This window comes from Chaetodon trifascialis, chromosome 1 (assembly GCF_039877785.1).
Source record: "Chaetodon trifascialis isolate fChaTrf1 chromosome 1, fChaTrf1.hap1, whole genome shotgun sequence".
In the NCBI taxonomy this organism is placed as follows: domain Eukaryota; kingdom Metazoa; phylum Chordata; class Actinopteri; order Chaetodontiformes; family Chaetodontidae; genus Chaetodon; species Chaetodon trifascialis.
The window spans coordinates 22,891,009-22,911,592 of NC_092056.1; the positions used below are offsets into that span (position 1 = coordinate 22,891,009).

The 20,584-nt window shown below is 42.7% G+C and overlaps 1 protein-coding gene across 20 annotated transcripts in view; it reads left to right on the forward strand.

Annotated features, from left to right (window-relative positions):
• The window catches only part of celf6 (CUGBP Elav-like family member 6), a 143,108-nt gene that overhangs the window by 105,837 nt on the left and 16,687 nt on the right, over positions 1–20,584 (forward strand). For 5 of the 20 annotated variants that reach the window (XR_011602400.1, XM_070967842.1, XM_070968271.1 and 2 more), the window contains 7 exons: positions 827–906; positions 10,989–11,162; positions 12,102–12,249; positions 13,654–13,803; positions 14,624–14,686; positions 15,265–15,345; positions 18,680–18,823. Coding sequence is in view for 16 of the 20 variants with exons in the window: in XM_070967842.1 (XP_070823943.1) it covers positions 827–906; positions 10,989–11,162; positions 12,102–12,249; positions 13,654–13,803; positions 14,624–14,686; positions 15,265–15,345; positions 18,680–18,823 (840 nt within the window). In the remaining 4 variants the exon portion in view is untranslated. The remainder of the gene's footprint in view (positions 1–826; positions 907–10,988; positions 11,163–12,101; positions 12,250–13,653; positions 13,804–14,623; positions 14,687–15,264; positions 15,346–18,679; positions 18,824–20,584) is intronic. The other 15 variants (XR_011602415.1, XR_011602424.1, XM_070968361.1 and 12 more) reach the window with 8 other exon arrangements.

The following is a 20,584-nucleotide window of genomic DNA, read 5'->3' on the forward strand; positions in this document are numbered from 1 at the left end:
AATACCTAGTGCAGTCTATGACGACCATAAAGCTTAGAGAAATAGCTCCTGTTTAATTTAATGGCTTTTGGAAAATTACCACATTCAGTTCCACTGTATTTCAGTTCACTATAGCTTCCCTTTTATGTTTTAGTGGTTGAGTGTCTGTCCTTACCTATACAATGATGCACAATTTAATCATATGATTAGGATACGTAACCTTCCAAAAAACATATTGCAAATTATCATTATCTACTTAAATCATTTTTAACATAATTTGAAATGTTAATGCAATGAGGCTCCAGAACACTGCTGCCAACATCCATTCGCTTGTCTTCCAGCCAACTTTTTATGTTGACTTTTCCTTTTGTGCATTAACTACACAACAGATTTAAGATGATTTGAATGCCCCTTGAGCAAAGCCCCCCTCCATCTGAAATTATATGCGAGCAAAGATTCGGTTAGATAGGCAGATTATAATACCATGCCTTTGTCATCATAATCTCTTTTATGAGTGACTGCACACAAATCACAATGTGTAAATATTAAACAGATTAATAATCACAAACAAGTCAGGATAGTAAATGCCTTAGCTCTGTGCTCCAAAGTGGAGGGGGTGGAATTAGAAATGGGCGAGGGACAGGATGTTCCATGCAGCTAATGCCTTCACTACAATTAGACTGATTTATTCAGAGTTATGCGCTGAACACACAAATGGCAGAATATATTTACAAACCAGATAACATGAAAACAATGGTAATGAACGGTGTTTTTTCCCCCATACTCAAGGCCATTTTCCTGATGTTGTGCCCCTCCCTTCTATTTCTCTTGTTTTCTGTGTATACAGGCTGTGCCTTTGTCAAGTTCTCCAGCCACGCAGAAGCACAGGCTGCCATCAACAGCTTACATGGTGGACAGACTATGCCTGTAAGTACAGCCACACACTCTGAAACACACACACACACACACACACACACACACACACACACACACACACACACACACACACACACACACACACAAAAGAATTAACTGTAGGGTCAAGTTCACTTAAACACAATTACAAACAGCTGCCTTTACGCTCAATGTGGACAGTTTTAGAGATAATTTTGCAAGGGATGCAATGTCACTTCGGTGTCTGTTTATGCCAGCTGTTTTGTCTCCGTGGTCTTGAGTGTACAACATGTTTGGGGTAGACTGGGATAAAGTTTAGAACAAAGGTTGCTAGACTACTTGATTCTGTTTTATACCCTGCCAAGAGACGGACACTGATCCAGTCTTCCTTTAAAGTTTTCTATTTCACATGCACATGCCCACTGGAGGGTGTCTGCCTTTTTTTAAAATTCAATACTGAATTTCTTTGTCTTTTTTATGTGTTTTTGAAAAAATCTCATACATTTAACACCAAAACATACATGCAAAAGGTACCATAATCTCTGTTTATCTATGTATTCCCTTATCTCCATGTAGTATTTCTCTACAGTGTACCATATATATGTGTATGCAGTCAACACAGTTACTCTTTTCAAAGCACATCAACAGTCCAGTCTCACATACATTCTCAATGTGTGTTATTGCACACAAAAGATTCCCACAGTCAAAGTCAGCTACCTTACAGCACACAGCTGCATACTCTGTATCTGTCTTTTCACTCAATATCAATTTCCTCCTCTTGCTATTCAGACTACCTTTTCAGCAGACAGATAGAGAATGTTTACATCCACAGTCATTTAAAGATATGATTACTGCCTACTGCACATGAATCCTTGAATTTGTTCTTAGGAGATACTGTGAAACTGAAGTTGTGGAATGACGGACAAATAGAGAGCCATGTACAAATGGACACATACTGTATGTACTGTAATCATACTGTATGAATGAGTTTGTTCTTAAGTTCATTTCCATACTTATTCTCTATGCAATGATTAAACAGCATAGAATGCATTTCAAGATATTTTTTAATTGGAACAACTATCCAATGCCATTGGGGAACCTTTTCTGGCAACCTGTTGACTGGAAGTTCAATATTGACTGGCATTTTACTCCTGCTTTGGTCCACCAACTTCTGAAAAAATAAAAAATAAATAAATAAACTGAAATAAATAAAGAAAAAAATCAGAAAAGTAGGGTTAGATAATTAACCAAAAACAAGCTCACAACATTGTCTTGAAGGACTGATGAGTCAGTGATAATTAATTATTTAATGTGTGTATGTTTTCAGACAATTTTTCATAATCCAGCCAGAAGACCTCTGGATGCAACATTGATATTATGGGGTAAAAAGTCCTACACAAATGATAGACTGAGGAAAATTGTAAAAGTGCAAAAAACAGGATACGTCTGTGCAATTGGAGACAAAAGCAAGAGAGAATTTGTTGAGCTATGTTCAAATCCAGAGCAAACTAAAGCATGGATGACTTTTTTCTGATTACTTATGGATTAAAATGTTTCTCATTGCATGGGAAAATAGTCCTCTGTCAAAAGTTAATAGTTTGAACAGCTCTCTTAACCTGTTCCTGAAAACTGAAATTAGTGTGAAATTGGTGGCTTTACATTGGGAGGCAGTGTGTCATCTTCATGGTGAAGAACTTTAATTGAGGTAGCAGGCCATAAAGATTATTTCAGAAATGGTGTAATTAACTTTTGACACTTAATATGCTGTTTAGAAAATTTATGAGAATGGCTAGACAGGTAGTTCTACAATTTCGTACACCGAGATATAAATGTGTGTCATCGGCATAACAGTGAAACTTTTTTGTGTGCTTTTGATACATCCAAGTAGAATCATGCATGAATACTGTAAATGGCAAAATAAATAAATAAAAATAAAAATCAGTATCAGCTCTACTGAGGTTAAGAGAGATGGGTAGATATTGTAAATATTTTCTAAGGATGGACTCCATCTTTTTCTGAGACCAACTGCCTGTTTAAAAAATACATTAAGCGAGTGACCAGGGTGCTATAGATAATAGATAACATACAGGATGCTGAATATTTTGTCAGAAGGAGGGGGGGGGGGGGGGGGGGGGGGAGTAAAGGGCTTCATACAAATCACAGCATCTTCCAGCAACATGGGAGAATATGACTGAAAAACAGCTCATCACAGCCAAAATAGTAACAGTGACAGTTTGGCCCCTGTCAGGGGGCTACTTTTTGTTAAAGAATATTAAACATTTAAAACCCTTGAAAACACTTATCAAGGGAGACTTCATTAGAAGAGAGGTTAACAAGTAAGTCAATAATATTGAAAAGCACCCTAGAGTTGAGATGGATCTCCAAAATGAGGTCAGATTAATAAGACACTCTTGCTTCCTTAACTGCATCCTGATATTTCAGCATCGGGTCCTTCATAATATTGTGGGCCTCCCATTAACTTTTAGCTTTTTTACATTTATTCTTCATAGCCTGAGTATCATCTAGCCAAAACTGGGGTATTTATCTTTATGTGTTGTGGAACAATGTTAAACTGTAAATACTAATTTATACTGCTGCTCAACCCAATTGTATATCAGCTTGCATAAGAGTCACTTCATTCGTTTTACAGACATAGGACACACAAACAAGTGTTTGTTCTCATGGCTCCAGTGGCGACACACTGACCATAACACAGAATCATGCAGTGTGTTGACATATAACGAGAGGACAAAACTTTACATACAATGCAAGAGGATGGTGCAAGAATCACCCCTGGACTACACTGCACCACACAATAGATGTAGATTTAAATATATGTTTGAGTGGTGTGGAATATAATTTAGCTGTAAGTAGGAATTTGGGACAGTACTGTAGGTAATGGTGTGCTGGTCTAGGTTGATGTGGTGGTACGGTGGTTATGAGATGCATGAAATAGCATTAGTTGGTGTTGATTTGTTTAGTTGAAGAATGGGGCCACCAAACCTGTAACTCTCATCAAGCTACAGTTAATTACAAATTGGATATGCTTCTGTCAGGCTTGAACAAGGCCACCAAAAAGGCTTAAGTAAAAGAAATGGTGAATTACGCAGAATCTCCCTGCCAGTGCTGCATGTGTTGAGTGCCGCACAGCTGGACACACACATGAGCACACACTCCCTCTGGCAGACATCCGCACCTTCACACACTTCACTGATGTTCCGCAATAAATATTTACGGACGCTTCCTGGCAGCCAGATAGTGTCCTGGAAGCCAGATGCAATTTACACATCTTTTTGATGCTGCCTCATTTTGCATTACATTGAAGAAGTGAGGGAGGGAAATAAGTGGTAGTTGGTGTGTGGTTGTTGTGCTCAGTAGAGACCAAACTTTTTGGCACGTAGACCACGAGGGTCAAAATCTAATAAGCAGTGGGCCACGAGCCAAAGAATAATCATGTTGCTCACTGATCATGCACAATTATGACAGGCCTCTTACTGAAATTTGATTATAATCAAGATATTTACCTTCTACTCAAAATATCTTGTTGACTCAATCAACAGAATATGTTTACATCCACAAGATTTACATAATTGGACTCCTCCGGGGCTGTTTTTTGCTTCCTTGTACAGATCAAAATTTGGCTGCTTTTGCACATTTCCTGTATGTTTGTCTTGCTGTGGCAGTGGCGCAGTTGCATTAGGTTGGTCCACTGAGCTGCTCGAAGCCTGCTGCACATGAACTGTCCAAGGCAACATATGGAGCCCCAAACAGACCTGGGGCGGATCAAGAGCCATCCAAAAGTTCATTAATACTCTATATTATCCATATCTCTCTCCCTCTATCCCTGCACCTGTTATCCTCCTCTCCCCAAATCCAACTTCCTCTCAGATTAATAGGCAAGGTGGCCATTAGTATCCAACTAAGGCTTTGGTACCGATGGGGGATGCAGTTAATTTGGATAATATCACTGCCACATGTCGTCAACAACAGACTAACAGGAGGCAGGATTCAGGGAGTGGGCTGCTCTGCTCACTGCCTGCTGCCAGCTGTGAGGCCTGGATGAACCTTGAACAAAGAGTTGTCTCTCACTCCCTCTCTGTCTCTCTCTCCCTCTTAATGTTCTCTCTACAGCATCTGTGTTACCTGGCACACACATGAGTGCCATAAATAATACCTGCACCAAAATAAGCTGGCCCAAAATGAAAAGGCTTTAATGAAGCTTAAGGGCAAGGGATGCCACTGAAGGGCATGCGCTGATAGATCGGGTCATAGCTTTAATTGATGTTTATTGCAGATTGCAGGTGGTTCCAAAATTAACTTAAAAGGTGATTGGGCAGAGAACAGGTTCTCTCACTGGTTCAGTTGTTGAATTACAGTAGGGCTGCACAGGCACAGGTGGCAAAACTTCAAATGGCAGAGCTGGGGGCAGGCAGACAACACCCAGCAAATTGCAGACATTGTCATGTTCGGTGTCACAGCGTGGCTGACAGGGTCTGTGGAGCTCGCCGGTGTTGGCAGGGACACGAGCGTGCATGTGTGTGTGTGATGCTATACAGTAGTTCCGGATTAATGAGAGATAAGACCAAGCCAGAAAGCATTGCAACACACAATACCATCAAACGCCACATGAAACTACTGTAGAATGTCGGCAGGCTTGTAGCTGACATACTACATGGAGTTTTGTGTTTTTGCGTTCCTCACATATTGCAGTGAAACCTGATGTAGTATAGATACCAAGCATAAATACCGTTCTAAATGACAGTTTTCTTCTTCTGTGTCTTTTGGCTTGATGCAGTGTGCTCGGCAGCTGCAGCAGTATGTGGTGGACAGTGAGGCCAGACCAAGACAGCATCATCCAGTGCTAATGAGCGACAGTCCTCCCATGAGGCTAGCAGAGATGTAGCAAGGTTCAGAGAGTTGAATACGAAGCCCACAGGGGGTTCATCCAATTACCAAACAAACTTGTTATGGTGTATTCAATTAATTTCTTACAGATTCTCGATTAACACTTTCAGAGTCTGCAGAAACCTGAGACAAGTTTGGAAGTTTCACTCAAAAGTAGCTGTTACATATTTGCTGAATGGGGGAGAAGGAAGGCTCTTATCACATCAGTTGTTAATCATTAATATGCTTTTTGAAATGACAGTTTTCCCCTCAATGTGTGCGTTGTTAAATTATTTTGCTGTAAGCCTCTGTAGAGGATGGAAGATGAGTGTCTGTTTACCTGTTGGTACACACTCAGCACCAGTGTCTTTGTATCACAGTAATGCAGAGATAAAAGCATAATGCCATTTCACTGGTGTAGTTGAGTTCTAATCCCTCAATTACCGTTGTGTATTTTCCCATCTACACATTTTTAGGCCTATACAAAATCCAATATGGGAGATTTTCACAAGTCAAGTGTGTTGTTCAAGAAATTAGATTAGTTTTTGAACCCGTGACAAATTCCTTAGTTGTACCTGTCAAAAGTGAAGGCTCCCTGTTGGCCCTTATCAAATTCAGTGAATTCATTTTCTCTCCAGGTATAGGAGTCATGCCGGTGGAGGTTATTATTCTGTTTGTTTGTCAGCTTGTGATTTTCTGCTACCAGTGAGGAGTGGCTGCTTTGCATCCAGTGCCTGTTGTCTGCTGCCACCTGTTCCTTCATTACCTGGCCACATATTACTCTTTCTTTATGTGGAAAGTGGAAATAGAAACTCTTGATCCATGAGGGGGATCACAGTCTGAAATCAGCTTTTTCCACTTAGGCCTCAGATGTAGTCACAATACGTCTGCTTGAGATGTGAGGATATGAAATTCTCCTGTTCAGGAGTGAGGATAAGAGAAGATTCTGTTTTTTGTTTTTTATTATTTTTAGAGGGGATATTTTGGCTTTAATGCTATAAAAGTTAGAAATGTGGCATGGGTGGCAGTGCTGGCAACACCTGCAGAGGCTGCTGTAGTGTTTTAGTGCTGCTGCCAAGTCTGTTCAGTGTAGACATTGCAAACTGAGTCTCCTCCCATGCTGTCGTCTACAGCAGAGCACTGCTGGGAGAAACCAGACCAGGCCAGACTCTTGAGTCATGGTGCAGTGAGTACAGGCAGCCTCGGGCTTTCACAGTCCCGATGCTCACAATGCATTCTTCATGAAGTATTAAATGAATGTAAGAATACACAGATACACAAAGAAGAAAATGAATGTGATCTAAATGCCAGGCCCCTGTGCTGCAGGCAGGCTTGTGCAACAACGCTGGAGGAAGATGTTTGCTCAGTGCCAGCCTCATTAAATCCAACAGCCCAGTCCCTTCAACTGGCCCACAAAGTTGAGAAAGAACTGAAAAAGGTCAGGAGGTGGGACGAAATGAAATTAGAAAGGGAAAAACTGTGCCGTTAACGCCGCCACGTCGGAATATTGATTTAACTAATTGAAACGGCACCGAGGGAGAAACACCAGATGGGTCTCCTCTGGCCTGAGGTAGGGTGCTGGCTGCCTCTGATAGGATCCCATCTGAGACGCACTGTCCCTGGGGTCCATTCTGATGCCTTCCTTCATTCCCCAGCCTCTTTCTCACAGTTATCTACAGCCAACACACTCTTGGTTCTGTTAATAGAATGTTTGCAAGACACTTTTCACATGGGTTAGTCGAATAGCTTCCTCGCAAAGCCTCTGAACAGGAGCTTGTTTATTTTTTGCGTTTTAAAAAAGCATATTTGTTTTTTTTTTACAGAGAAGAAAATAGGCAAGAACAAAACAGTAGCTTAGGGAAGGGTAAGGCTCAAGAAAATTGTTACTGATGTCATGGTAATGTAGGAAGAAAACAATAAAACATGTCAGGTTCTGGCAGGATACCACATATTATGTAAGGTTTGTTGCAGCAGCCATGGCTAACCAAACCACAAAGTACAAGACCGTCCTGGCAAACTGCCCTCTCAATGGCACTATCGCTGAGCTGTTCCTGTTTAAAATTTCATGAAGCACTTACAAAAATAGGACACACTTTTTGTATGAATTACTATGAAATAGCACAAAGTGAGGCTGCACAACAGTGAGACTGAGACTGTTTGTTCAGTGTCTGATTTTACACTCTCTCACTGTGCAGATGCAATATTCAGCTTCACAGGGCATACGTTGTGTTTGTTTCTCTGATTTTCTGTTTGGATAGCTCTGCTTTAGCAATGTGCCACCTGTAAGTAGCACTCGAGCTTAAACTTGGACCTGTAGAGCAGCTTGGTCTGGCTTTGCCAATTTCAATTTCTGCTACAGAGAGTCATATAAACTCATGCACAGAAACAACAACAACAAAAAGTGTACGCAGCATTGCTCAGACCGGTTAAGTAGGTTTTTCTGTCACTATGTCCGATGCAGTTCACTCACATTTTCGATTTCTACACCCAAAGCAAATATGGAAATCTAAATCAAAGCCTGAATTTGTACTGACCCTGTCAGGATGAGACATTTTGTGAAAGATGAATCCAAGTTGTGATTATGGAGTCCTTTTCTCCCCACGTCTTTGCTTTTATGATCGTACTAATCATATCCTGACTGCCCCCTGGCTGCCTGTGTCCTTCTGTCCTGGTGGTGCTCCGTGCTCTTTCCCAGCATGCACTGCCTGTAATTAAATAGGAGCCTGGTCCTCTTGACAGTGTCTGTGACTGCTTTCTCTGCCTGGCAGCCTCCTGATCCTCTCTCTCTCTGCGTCTATCTCTCTGTCTCTCACTCACACACGGATATTCTCCCTCCCTCTCTCCTTGCCTGGATGTCACATGAGGAACTGACTCTGGACTCTGTCTCTCAAATGATTTAATTGGATGCAAACTCAGGAGCATGGACATCAATACGGAACTATATCTGCCATAAGGCAGAGCCATTAGTCAATACTTCGCCCTCCACATGCCGAAGGCTTTTGTCAGACCTAATTACCCAGTACAGTATTCAGTGGAGCTTCACCAGTGGGGGACTGGGACTCCTGTGGGATCTGGTTAGGATCACAGTTCACTCCCAGTGTATACAGTGGAGTTGGAAAGTTCAGAAAAGCAAATATCACTAGCTCTTCTCTTTCATTTAACGCTGACAGCTAAATGATTGCATTCATGAGAGGTGCACATTCACTACCACTGGCCTCCTCGGCTTAGAGACGGGAACATTTTGAACACGATCAAGTCAAGTTTATTTAGAGAGCACATTTAAAAAAACAACAACATTGACCAAAGTGCTTTGAAAAGTGATTAAAGACAACATAGGAAGACAGACCTAAATAAGAGGATTTGAGTAAATTAATAAAAGCATAGAATAGCTTGATAAAATCACACCAGAGTGTGATCAGGATGTCTTCATGAGGATAATTAAGAGGTTAAAGAAGAGAGATCTTAAGAAGTCTTAAGACACGTTTTTAAGGTATCAGGGGAGGGGGAAGATGTAATCGTTCAAAGCCAACTATTCCACATCAGATGACAGAAATGAACGACACGATCTCACTGTTTGTGGTGATGCAGAGATCTCACACTCGTTCGATACACTGATAAAGATCAGCTCTACATCTTCTTATTTTGGAGCCAACACTTTGTTGTAGGTCATTTCCTCAGGGAAACACACACTGGGAGGAGGCTATTTTCAACAGCACACTAAAAGATGCAAATGTAATGTATGCATTCAGCAACCTTGTTTCTACATGGCCTATATTCGGGTTATGGTCAGATTGATAGTGTTCAATATGTTCATATATGTGCACACGAGCGCATATTAACTAGTAGGGCATATGTAACAATGGCTACGTTTACATGGACACTGATAATGCGATTATAATACGTTTAAGGCCTTAATGCGAGTATGGTGGAGCCCATGTAAACACCATACTTCGATTATGTTAATGCCATTAAGCTCATAATCAGTTTAAGCTTAATCGCATTAAGATACCTGGAGTAGTGCACTTTCTTTTACTCGCATTATGAAGGCACGTATACACCTTAATCACATTTCCTTCCCTCTGATCACATTGCGCGTGTACAGGAAGTGACATCATAAAACCATCTATGAAAGATGGCAGCGGGACTGAAAAAACCGCATTTTTGTCATAACGGCAGCATTTTGCAGACGAAATCTGAGAGAGTACAGCACAGTAAACACACACAAAGCTAAATAACAGCAAGTGGCATGTAAACAGGATTTAAAAGAACTGCCAAGTCATGGAAACACCTCAATCTGAGTAATGCCTTAATCCCATTATTGACCATAAAGTGTCTATGTAAACGTAGCCAGTGTCAGTCAGTGACATCAGTATTGATGAGATCAGTACTGTCATTTTGGCTAAAGTTTGCAGTCAACTTTAGGAAATTCATGTGAGCTTTCCAAACTGCTGTAGTTACAGAATATGTGTTGTTGTTTCATTGTCTTCCTTTAGTTTTTCACAGTGAATAACTGCCGATTCAGTCTGGTTTAGCTGGTTGGCCAGCTGAAGTGGCAGGTGCAGTCTGCAACACGCTGCTGATTGAAAGTAATCATGGTAGTTGCAAAAGTTGGTATTATTTGTTTTTCTACTTTGAAAAATACTTAGAAGTTTCTTTTATGTTTATTTGTCTTTGGTAATCTCCAGCTGCACGGTGGTGCAGCAGGTAGTGCGCGTGCCTCACAGCAAGAAGGTTGCCGGTTCGATCCCCGGGTCAGGCGGGGCCTTTCTGTGTGAAGTTTGCATGTTCTTCCCGTGCATGCGTGGGTTCTCTCCGGGTACTCCGGCTTCCTCCCACAGACCAAAAACATGCTCATTAGGTTAATTGATGACTCTAAAATTGTCCGTAGGTGTGAGTGTGAGCGTGAATGTTTGTCTGTCTTTGCATGTGGCCCTGCAATCGGCTGGCGACCGGTTCAGGGTGTACCCTGCCTCTCGCCCATTGTAGCTGGGATAGGCTCCAGCCCCCCGCAACCCCGAAAGGGATAGGCGGTATAGATAATGGATGGATGGATGGATGGTAATCTCCAGGCAGCCATTGGAAAATATGATAATATACAAGTACACGCCAAGTGTCCATTAAACTATTTTTATGATGACACACATAAAAAAAAGAAATCGGATCTGGTAAACTTAGTATGAATATGCGTTTAGTTGCATATTTCACTAACCTGGTGTATATACATGTCCTAGGGTGCCTCATCCAGTCTGGTGGTCAAGTTTGCAGACACTGATAAGGAGAGGACGCTGCGCAGGATGCACCAGATGGCAGGCCAGCTCGGCATCTTCAGTCCCATGACCATCCAGTTTGGGGCCTATGGCGCCTACTCTCATGCTGTAAGTCTCAGCCCGGCGGGGGAGGAGACGGTGAGCTTTAAAAAAAGAAAACAAAAACTGTTGTGATTTGAGGTTTGAACTCACTATCTCTCCCACTAGGCATGTGACACTCCCAGCGCTCAACTTCTTAAGTGATTCACGCTATTAAATGGCTGTTAGAGTCCAAGTTTACAGAGGCTTTCCAGAAAACGCTGCACTGCTTTTTATACTGTGTCTTTTATCCCTTCATTTGTCCAGGGAAGCTGCTCATCATGTATGCTCAGCACTGCACTGTTTTACTTTCATACAGTTGTACACATCCATTTCAACTTCTCTTTCCGTTCTCACATTTCCTGACGTGGTCTGTGAATTTAAACTGCCAAACTCGAGCTTGCCTCTTTAACATTTCATCTACTTACACATAAGCCTTTAGACTCGAACAGAGCCGCACGTCATTACCAAGAACACACACCTCCTACCCCCCTACCCCTTTCCTGGCAGCCCCCGCCCCCACCTCACCCCATTTCATATTCACACATGAAAGTCACAACCTGGGTTAGGAGTGTGTGAGATTTTGCACTCACACAGTAGCTAACAACTCACCCTGACAGGTGAGAATCACCCACTCATGCACGATGTCTACACTGGCTCTGCCACAGAAGCCCCCTTTTTCTCTCACACATATGCATTTACTGTCCATATAGATACTATACATAGTCTCCAGCTTGCTAAACTCATCTCACCGCATGGCCTTTATAATGTGTCGGTATAATGAGCACAAGGCCAGAGTGGTGTTACAGTAGCTGGGAAGCAACGCTGCAGGGCAACACATACCACTCTGTTCAAGAACAAGGCATGGGCCAAGCAAACAGAGATGTGAGAGTAAACATGCTCTGGTCCTGCGGCTATTTCACCCTCCTTTCCTTTTCTGTCCTTCCCTCCATCCCTCCCGCCATTTGCCTCTCTCCCCACTGCTCTTTAATCCAACAGCAGATGATGCAACAGCAAGCAGCCCTGATGGCAGCAACACAAGGGTCCTACCTGAACCCCATGGCAGCCATCGCTGCCGCGCAAATGCAGCAAATGGCAGCTTTCAATGTCAACGGCCTGGTGGCTACTCCCATGACACCGTCCTCAGGTATACACTAATAGGCACACACAGGCATGCATGGACTGGCACGGGTGCAAGAGCAGACACACACACACACACACACACACACACACACACACACACACACACACACACACACACACACACACACACACACACACACACACACACACACACACACACACACACACACACACACACACACAGGGCTTCTCTCTCCATTTCTCATTGCTGCCCTGGAACATTTTCATCATTAGCAAGAATTATAGAAGCAGTAGTAATATATTCATTCAAGGCCTTTCTGCTTTTGCCCTTGTTACATTTTTTAAGATGCGGGCTCCATTTTCAGAAGAAGCAGACATTGCCAGTGTTGAATTAACAAAAGCAGAGTTTTATATTGAGTGAGGCATGAGCGGAGAAGATGGACAGCATTCCTTGACACTCATTGGCAGCCACATTATAGTCCCTCTCTCTCCTCCTCTCTGTCATTATCTCTCTCTCTTTCTCTCTCTCTGTCTGTTGCTCTCTCCCTCTGTGTGTCTGTGACAGTATGTGTTTTCTGGGAACACAGCCAATCCGATGACTTTGGATGCAGAGTCCTTGGCTTATACAATATAAGAGCAAAGATTTGTGTGAGATAATCCTGGACCCCAGTCTGAACTATCTTTTTGGCCCTTGTCATGAGGAGCTTTGATGGCTTGACACTAAGTAGGCAGGCCGCCTGAAGGCAGGGTCATTGCAAATGTATTAAATAAAGTGGCTTGACGCTGTACCTGGCATTTGTAATCCACAAGTCCTACATATACCAGGTAATGCCTATCAAACATAATCCTACATGACTTAAATGTCCTTCACCTGGATTAGAAAAAATAATAAAAATCCATCGGCACAAAAGGGCACTGACAAGGTGACAGAATTGGAAGATCACCACAAGGAGGAAAGGCAGTTGGAAGAGGAGGCTCAATCCCCTGCATCCACTATACTGCTCATTATGGTAGCTTTTCTTGTAACTCAGTTTTGTGCCACTACTTTTTCTACCTTGCAGTGATGTAGCCCAGGAAATAAAAATAAACCTTTTAGCAAACAATGAGGAAATATTCAGAAAATCAGACTGCTAACTTTATCATGTTCCATTACAGTGATGGATAAGTGCTTTCTCCCCAACTTACACCTTATCCATTGTGCTATGACTGATTTTAGCAACTTTACCTTTAGTTCAGACTGAATTGGCACCAATTTGTACCAAGCTGCACTTCATCGTGGGTCAAAGGATATGCATTTGTGCTCATGAGGACCATTACGTGCCTCTTCTACAGTAGTACATTTGAGAGAAAGGACCAAAATACACTTCTCTTCTACCTTTATTTTGAGAGTGTAGCATGTGAAGCATGGACCCTGATGTTTCTATAATGATTCCATATCTATTTGCAGGCACCAGCACACCCCCAGGCATCTCTGCTACAGCCGTGCCCAGCATAGCCGCCCCTATCGGGGTCAACGGATTCAGTGCCCTCCCGCCTCAAAGCAACGGGCAGCCCACCTCTGAGCCCATCTACACCAACGGTATTCACCCCTACCCAGGTGAGCCAATCAAGGTTTACATAAAAGAAACATGAGATATACCCATAACATCTACTGTCATGAGGCCATTACTCTGACCCTGACACTTACGATAAGTAGCTTGCACTCACGGTGAGCGATGAATGTTTGATTATTCGAGCGTTGCGCTTGATCTGAAAAAGAACATCACCTAATTGCCACAATGCAAGTTCAGCGTGTCAGCAGTGACACATTGAATTCCATCACATGCTACTGCTTAAAAGTTGACAAGAGTCCTTTTTACTCCATACTCCCATTACATCTTTTTCTGATTTGAACTGAAGCGTTTCAGGCTTGAGGGTCAATCAGCAGCGTCTTTGGCAGATTTCTGAGCAGCCAGCCCTAGTATCATGATGAATCCATCAGTTCATCCATCAGTCCATTATGGTTAATTTGATGTGTCTCAGCCCGTCCTCAGCCTCTTAATGTTGTCTGGGACTGATTCCTGAAGAGTTGACAGACACACACTCCCTGTTTCTGCATTATGCAAAGGCAGCTGCAATTGTAATGAACTACAAAGTGGTTTGTTTGGCATGTTGTTAATATTTGATGCAAACATCTGGGGCGAACAGGCATTTTGAAGAGCGGAGATATGACAACCCAAATTTCTCCCACTCCCTGTGTGATCTTACCCCCTGATGCTTCTCTACCGCTAAGCCAAATTCTGTCTTGCTCTTCAGCATTCGCTCTATAGCTCTCTTTGTCTGTCTTGACCATTCTCCATCCTCTCTTTGTCTGTTTTGCTTTCACTTTCCTCTTTGTCACCCCCCTCTCTCTGTCTCTCTTTTTCTTCTCTCTGCAGCACAGAGTCCAACAGTGACCGACCCTCTCCAACAGGCTTATGCTGGCGTCCAACACTACGCAGGTGATCCGTCTCTCCTATCTCCTCTACTCTCTCACTAGCTCCATCTGTCCCCTCCCCTCTCCCCTCTCCCTTTCTGTTTGTCACACCAGTAGACACTGTGACAGGTAGAGATAGCTGGACCAGCCAATTTCCTCCCGGATTAGGCTACTTTACATTAGGATGGCATAGGGATTTTCAGTTGACTTGATTATACACCCCCGCAAAAAAAAAATCTTTAATTCCAAAAGTACACCGAGAGCCGAGGATCTGAACCTGCCATAGCCTCCTACATGAGAGATGACATAGACCTCTCATAACCACTGCTTTCTGTCTGACATCAGCCCTCATTAACACAGTGTAAGTCTCCCTCTCTCTCTTTGTGTGTCTGCTTAGTTGAACCGCACTCCACTCCCCTTTTGCCACACTCTTTGTGTAGTGATCCACAGCCAAATGAGCCCAGGCTCCCTGTCGTAATGCAATTTATTTATGCAACGTCTAGAGGACAAAAATGAACAATGGAATACTGATTTGAGTTTTGTTGTGTCAAATATGAAAATGGAGATGTGAAAAATTCCACTCTGGTTCTCCCTTTGCAACAGCAGCCTACCCTGCCGCCTATGCGCCAATCAGCCAAGCGTTCCCCCAGCAACCAACCATCATTCCCCAGCAACAGAGGGAAGGTAAGAGCGAGCAAGCGCGCCCACCCAAGATAAAAGGTGATAATTGCCATGTTCCATTCTAATGTAGCTGTGCTGCTTTGAATTAGCGAGGGAGGGAAAAAGCTGGCTGGGGAAAATGTGAGAAAAAGGCTCCCCATTTAAAGAGAAGAACATTAGCAGTGAGATGGAAAGTTACTCTGTCATTATTCAAAAACTGCACTAATTCAAACTCGCAGCGTTGGACTGCTTAATCAGTCCATTACAATGTGTTTAAGTGGTTATAAATATTCATCAGATTAATTAGCTGCATGCATAATCATTTATTACCATTCCTAGTGTAGTGTTCGTTCTTATGCCACAGCATCAGATGTAATAAAGCATAGGATATACTGCGATGGTAAATCACTCTTTTTGACGCCATTCGTCAGTCTCAATTATTCATCTATATGATTGTACGAGACAGCGTAGAGTGGCATGAATATTCAATATAGGAACTCTGAAATTGAGTGTTTCCAACATTGCCTCGAGGAAAAGTTAGTTTATGTTTGCATTTTCTCAGGAGTGTGAGTGCACGCCAGGGTCACAGTGCAGAACTGCACGGATGAAGTACACATAGACAAACTTATCCTCACATGCCAGCAGCTTATTCGCTTTACATGCAGGCATAATTTCACACCACGGGAAAAACACACAGTCATAAAGGACATCCCATCGCTCACTGCTACCTTGGAACATTTTAATCATTAGCAAGAATTATAGAAGTCATGGTAATGCATACACACTCAGACACAGCCTCTCTCTCTCTCACATACACACAGACACACACGCACCGACACGCACAGAGACACACACACAGAGCTATTCTTGGTTGAGCCAGTGGCCTGTCTGAGTTCTGGCCTCCTCTGGGTTTTGGCTGCTTTCCCAGCCTGTCTCAGTCCACTGCCACAGTCTGCAGCCCTGCCATTTAACAAGAGACACCTAAACCTGAATAAACAGGCACAGTCAAGCCTCAGCTTCAACCTCCCTCTGAAAGCTAGCAATTTCAACAATATATTCTGTGTGTGTGTGTGTGTGTGTGTGTGTGTGTGTGTGTGTGTGTGTGTGTGTGTGTGTGTGTATGTGTGTGTGTGTGTGCGCGTATGTGTGAACAGAGAAAATCCCCCTAAATCCAAAAATATAATTTTACCCAGATAAATATTCACTGTACTCCTTGACAATGTGTCCTTTTCACTTCAGATGAGCATCTTAGCATAGCTACCGTATGTGTATCATGTCAATACTGTGTAGCAACCCGTGCTGACACAGAAAATATCAACACGTATTGTCCCTGAAGCAGTGCAGTGCTGTCAAATCCTTGTTGATAAACTAGAAATGGCTCAACTTTTAATCAGTGCTGATTAAAATAATTGAGTTAAATGGAACACTGCCAACTGCAGTTGTATAAGCTGAATCATTTCAGGGTGGTCCGAGATGTAGAGGGGATATTGACTTTTTTATTTCATGCATTCTTCTTCCTTGTCAAAACCTGGTGCCTGCATTACCTATAATGCAATTCTAACTAAGGTGCCTTATGCTAGTAGCAGCTAATGTAGCCACAAGTAGAGATGAGGAGTGGGCTACAGAGCTCTGGTAATCTCACTTCAGTTGTGCTCGCCAACACCTGCAAACAGACTTTGATGTGTAAAACAGGTGAAGCTCCCCTTTCAAAAGTAAATAATAATAAGTTCTGCATATGTGAATCATACCACATTACTCCTCATCCTAAAATGTGCATACAAGTCATGCAGCCAGCGGTTGTCTTCACTGCAACTTTTATTCTTTGACTACCTTAAAAAAAATACAACACAGCAACATTGTTGTTTTTTAAATTGCCAGTTACCAGATTTTAATAAATATAATTCAAATGTTCAATACTTTTTGGAGAAAACCCAGCATATGTAACAATATTCTTTGTTGGGTAAAAGTGCAAGCAGTGTGTAAGACACATGACTGTATGACTCTATTCTCATGCTTTTATCCAGTCACATGGTCACTGACATGCAGCAGCAGAGTCACCTCTCCCCCACACAGCCAAATGGACAGACCTGCACGTATGGAAGAGGCAGAAATGAATGCATAATGTTCATGCAATCACCAAAAACAAAAAAACAAAACAAAACAAAAGTTATGTTTGTGAGGAGTGAACTAAACATGCAGCAAACCCAACCGATCAACAGTCTTTACACACACCAGTTGGAGACTTTTATTTCCCTCAAACAAACCACTTCTTTTCAAAGCATGAATTCTGTGAGACACCTAAACCTAAACAGACAGAGCTGAAATTCAGCCTTAAACTGTAAAAAAAAAAAATCCTTGCTCTGTCAACCTGTGTGTGTGTGTGTGTGTGTGTGTGTGTGTGTGTGTGTGTGTGTGTGTGTGTGTCCTCTATCTCGCTGAGGCATAGCATCACTACAGCCAGCCACCACTGCAGCCCTCTTATCAGCCTTCTCACCAGCCCCAGTCTCATCTCGTCATGCTATCACCCTGAGCAATGAGACAGGAGAGAATGCTAGCCAGGCAGCCAGCTGCAAGCGTACTGTCCCTGAGTCCATCACATCTCTCTCTCCCTCTCTCTCTCTGTCTGTCCATGGTTTGCTCTCTCTCTCCAGTTCATTCCTCTCTTTATCCAGATTGGCCTGTACAATATGTGGCAGCTGGGTGGATGAGTGTGGAGGGATGGAGAGAGATTGGAAGACAGTCCTACTGTCACACAGTAATTGGGACAAAAACTTGGCTTATGCTCTGCCTCCTCCTCCCCTCTCTCCTCCTCTGTCTCAGAGTTTCTCTTTCTCAATATAACCCTCTTAATCTTTCTCTTTCAATCAACCTCTCTGTGCTTTTTCTTCCTCCTGTTGTCTCTGTTTTTATCAGGCTGTTTTTCTCTTTTACTCCTATTTCTGCTTCTGTGTGGCTGTTTGCACGTGAGCAGCTATTGCCAGCACAGTTTCAGAGACAACAGTCAAATTTAGCTCTATAATATCATATATTAAAGTGCCACCTAGCTATGCAGTTATTACCTGAAATGGGGTTCATGGGAGGATTCAAATAGAATCCACGACAGAGCTGACCTTATAATACTTGAAAAGGGAGATTAAGGTGTTCCCGGTCCACACATGCCACCATAACTAGGTTTAACACCAATAATATTAGTGCCACAGGTGATGCAATCAGAATTTGGTGTTTACATGGCTCCTGTGTTCCTTGGACTGCTTTATTGAGTCATTTTTCCATGTTATTATGGTCAGTCTTTCTCTCACCAGGCATCCCCTGTTTATGCTCCCATGTAACCCTCCTGTTGTCTTTCTCTCATCACCAGGGCCAGAAGGTTGCAACCTGTTTATTTATCACCTGCCCCAGGAGTTCGGAGACGCGGAGCTCATGCAAATGTTCCTGCCTTTTGGCAACGTCATCTCTGCCAAAGTCTTTGTGGACCGTGCGACCAATCAGAGCAAATGTTTTGGTGAGTCAAAAATCGAGAGTGAAGAGAATTTCACTGAAATGAACAGACTAATACACCCATGCTCCCTGGTTCCATCACGCAGGCATAGGTAAGATGGTGGGGTTCGGCAATGGAACGCGGGGAGGGTGGTGTGAGAGGGTGGATGCTTTAATCTCCTAAAATCACACAGGCCAACGCCACCACAAATCCCTCACTGGGCCAAACATCTTTCCACAATTGCCATTCATCACCTTCTCACACCATTCCCAATACAATCGGTATCCATCCCCTCTTCTCTGCCATTCCGAGCCTCCTTTACCCAAGAGAAAAGCATTTTCCTAGATCCCCCCCACCCGACAGTCCTCCAGTCAGGCAACCCAGCAGCATCCCGCCACCACTCCCCTCCTTTTCTCTCACCTCCCACCCACACAGCAAACCAGTTCATCAGGGTGGAGGCGGTGCAGGTGGAATCCATGGGCTTAAAGAGATAATAATAGACTGGTGTGGGCCTTGCTGTTGATTCAGTTGGACAGCAGCACCCAGGAGACAGGCAGGCAGAGAGAGAGAGAGAGAGAGAGAGAGAGAGAGAGAGAGAGAGAGAGAGAGAGAGAGAGAGACCCAGCATTGGCTTTCAGTTTCTCTTCAACATGTCATGTCTATGAGGCGTTCTCTTCCACTCTTCCCTCATTCTCTCATTTGTCTCACTCTGTCCATCTCCGGACCGTCTCTCTCTCTCGCCCCCTTTGTGTGTTCTCCTCTAAACATATGCCGCTCGCTATCACTATCCGTCAGTCAACAAGGGGGAAGGACAAAGGGGCGGTGACCTCATCAGTCTCACCGGCTTATTTTCCAAGGCTAGTAATTAAGATCTTGGCTGAAAAACAGCAATTTAACCCATGATTCTTTGGCGTTTTTTTTTTTTTTTTTCATTCATTTCTCCCTCCTTTTTATAGCCGAGGCCCCAGGGCTCCTTTGTAAGACGTTAACAAATTAGGCAGAAGATGCCGTGCATTAAGGGGGATAAGTTATTAGGCCTCCAAGAACTTGGATCACTTCATCTTAAAAATGTGTGAGTTTAGCCTTGATGATGTGGTTAATGGGCTCTGTAGACTCACGGGCATGTGTGGATACAGTATATTGCATATATACCTACAGTACACAGATGTAGGAAAGTGGATAGATGGATGGACTGATCCATTGTCCTTTTAAAATATACGAAGTTGGCCTTGCACATAATGGTGTGAAAAATAAGAAAAAAAACACTAAATTTTCCATCTACAAAGCGCTGCAATGATGAACACCAAACAGACAGCATTTTATACAAACTAAGTGAAAGCTGACGACCTCACTGTCAGTTGAAGAGATCATTTCAAAAGCACCGCAGTGTGTATTCAAATCGGACAAAATGAAAAACCAGGAAGGCAAGTTAATTATTCAGATCTGTAACATATGAACAAATCCAGGCTATATTTCAGCAATTAGTTAACCAAGATTTTAATTTTCCCACCGTGCACTGAACAGTACAACAGCAAAGTCTCATTTAGATACTCCACATTTTTCTTTCTTTTCCTAATTAAAATCTAAAAACCACTACCTTACATTTTCCATCTAAATACATCTTACAATCTGTAAAAAATGTCGGTGTAACTCATAAAGAGCAGCATATTACAGTATCGGAGTAGGTAAAGAATGTTTAACATTTACTTAATATAATTAATCATTTTAAATGAAGCACTTCTGGCAAACTGCTTGCACAGCAGAATGTTTCTCGTGAGTTTCAAC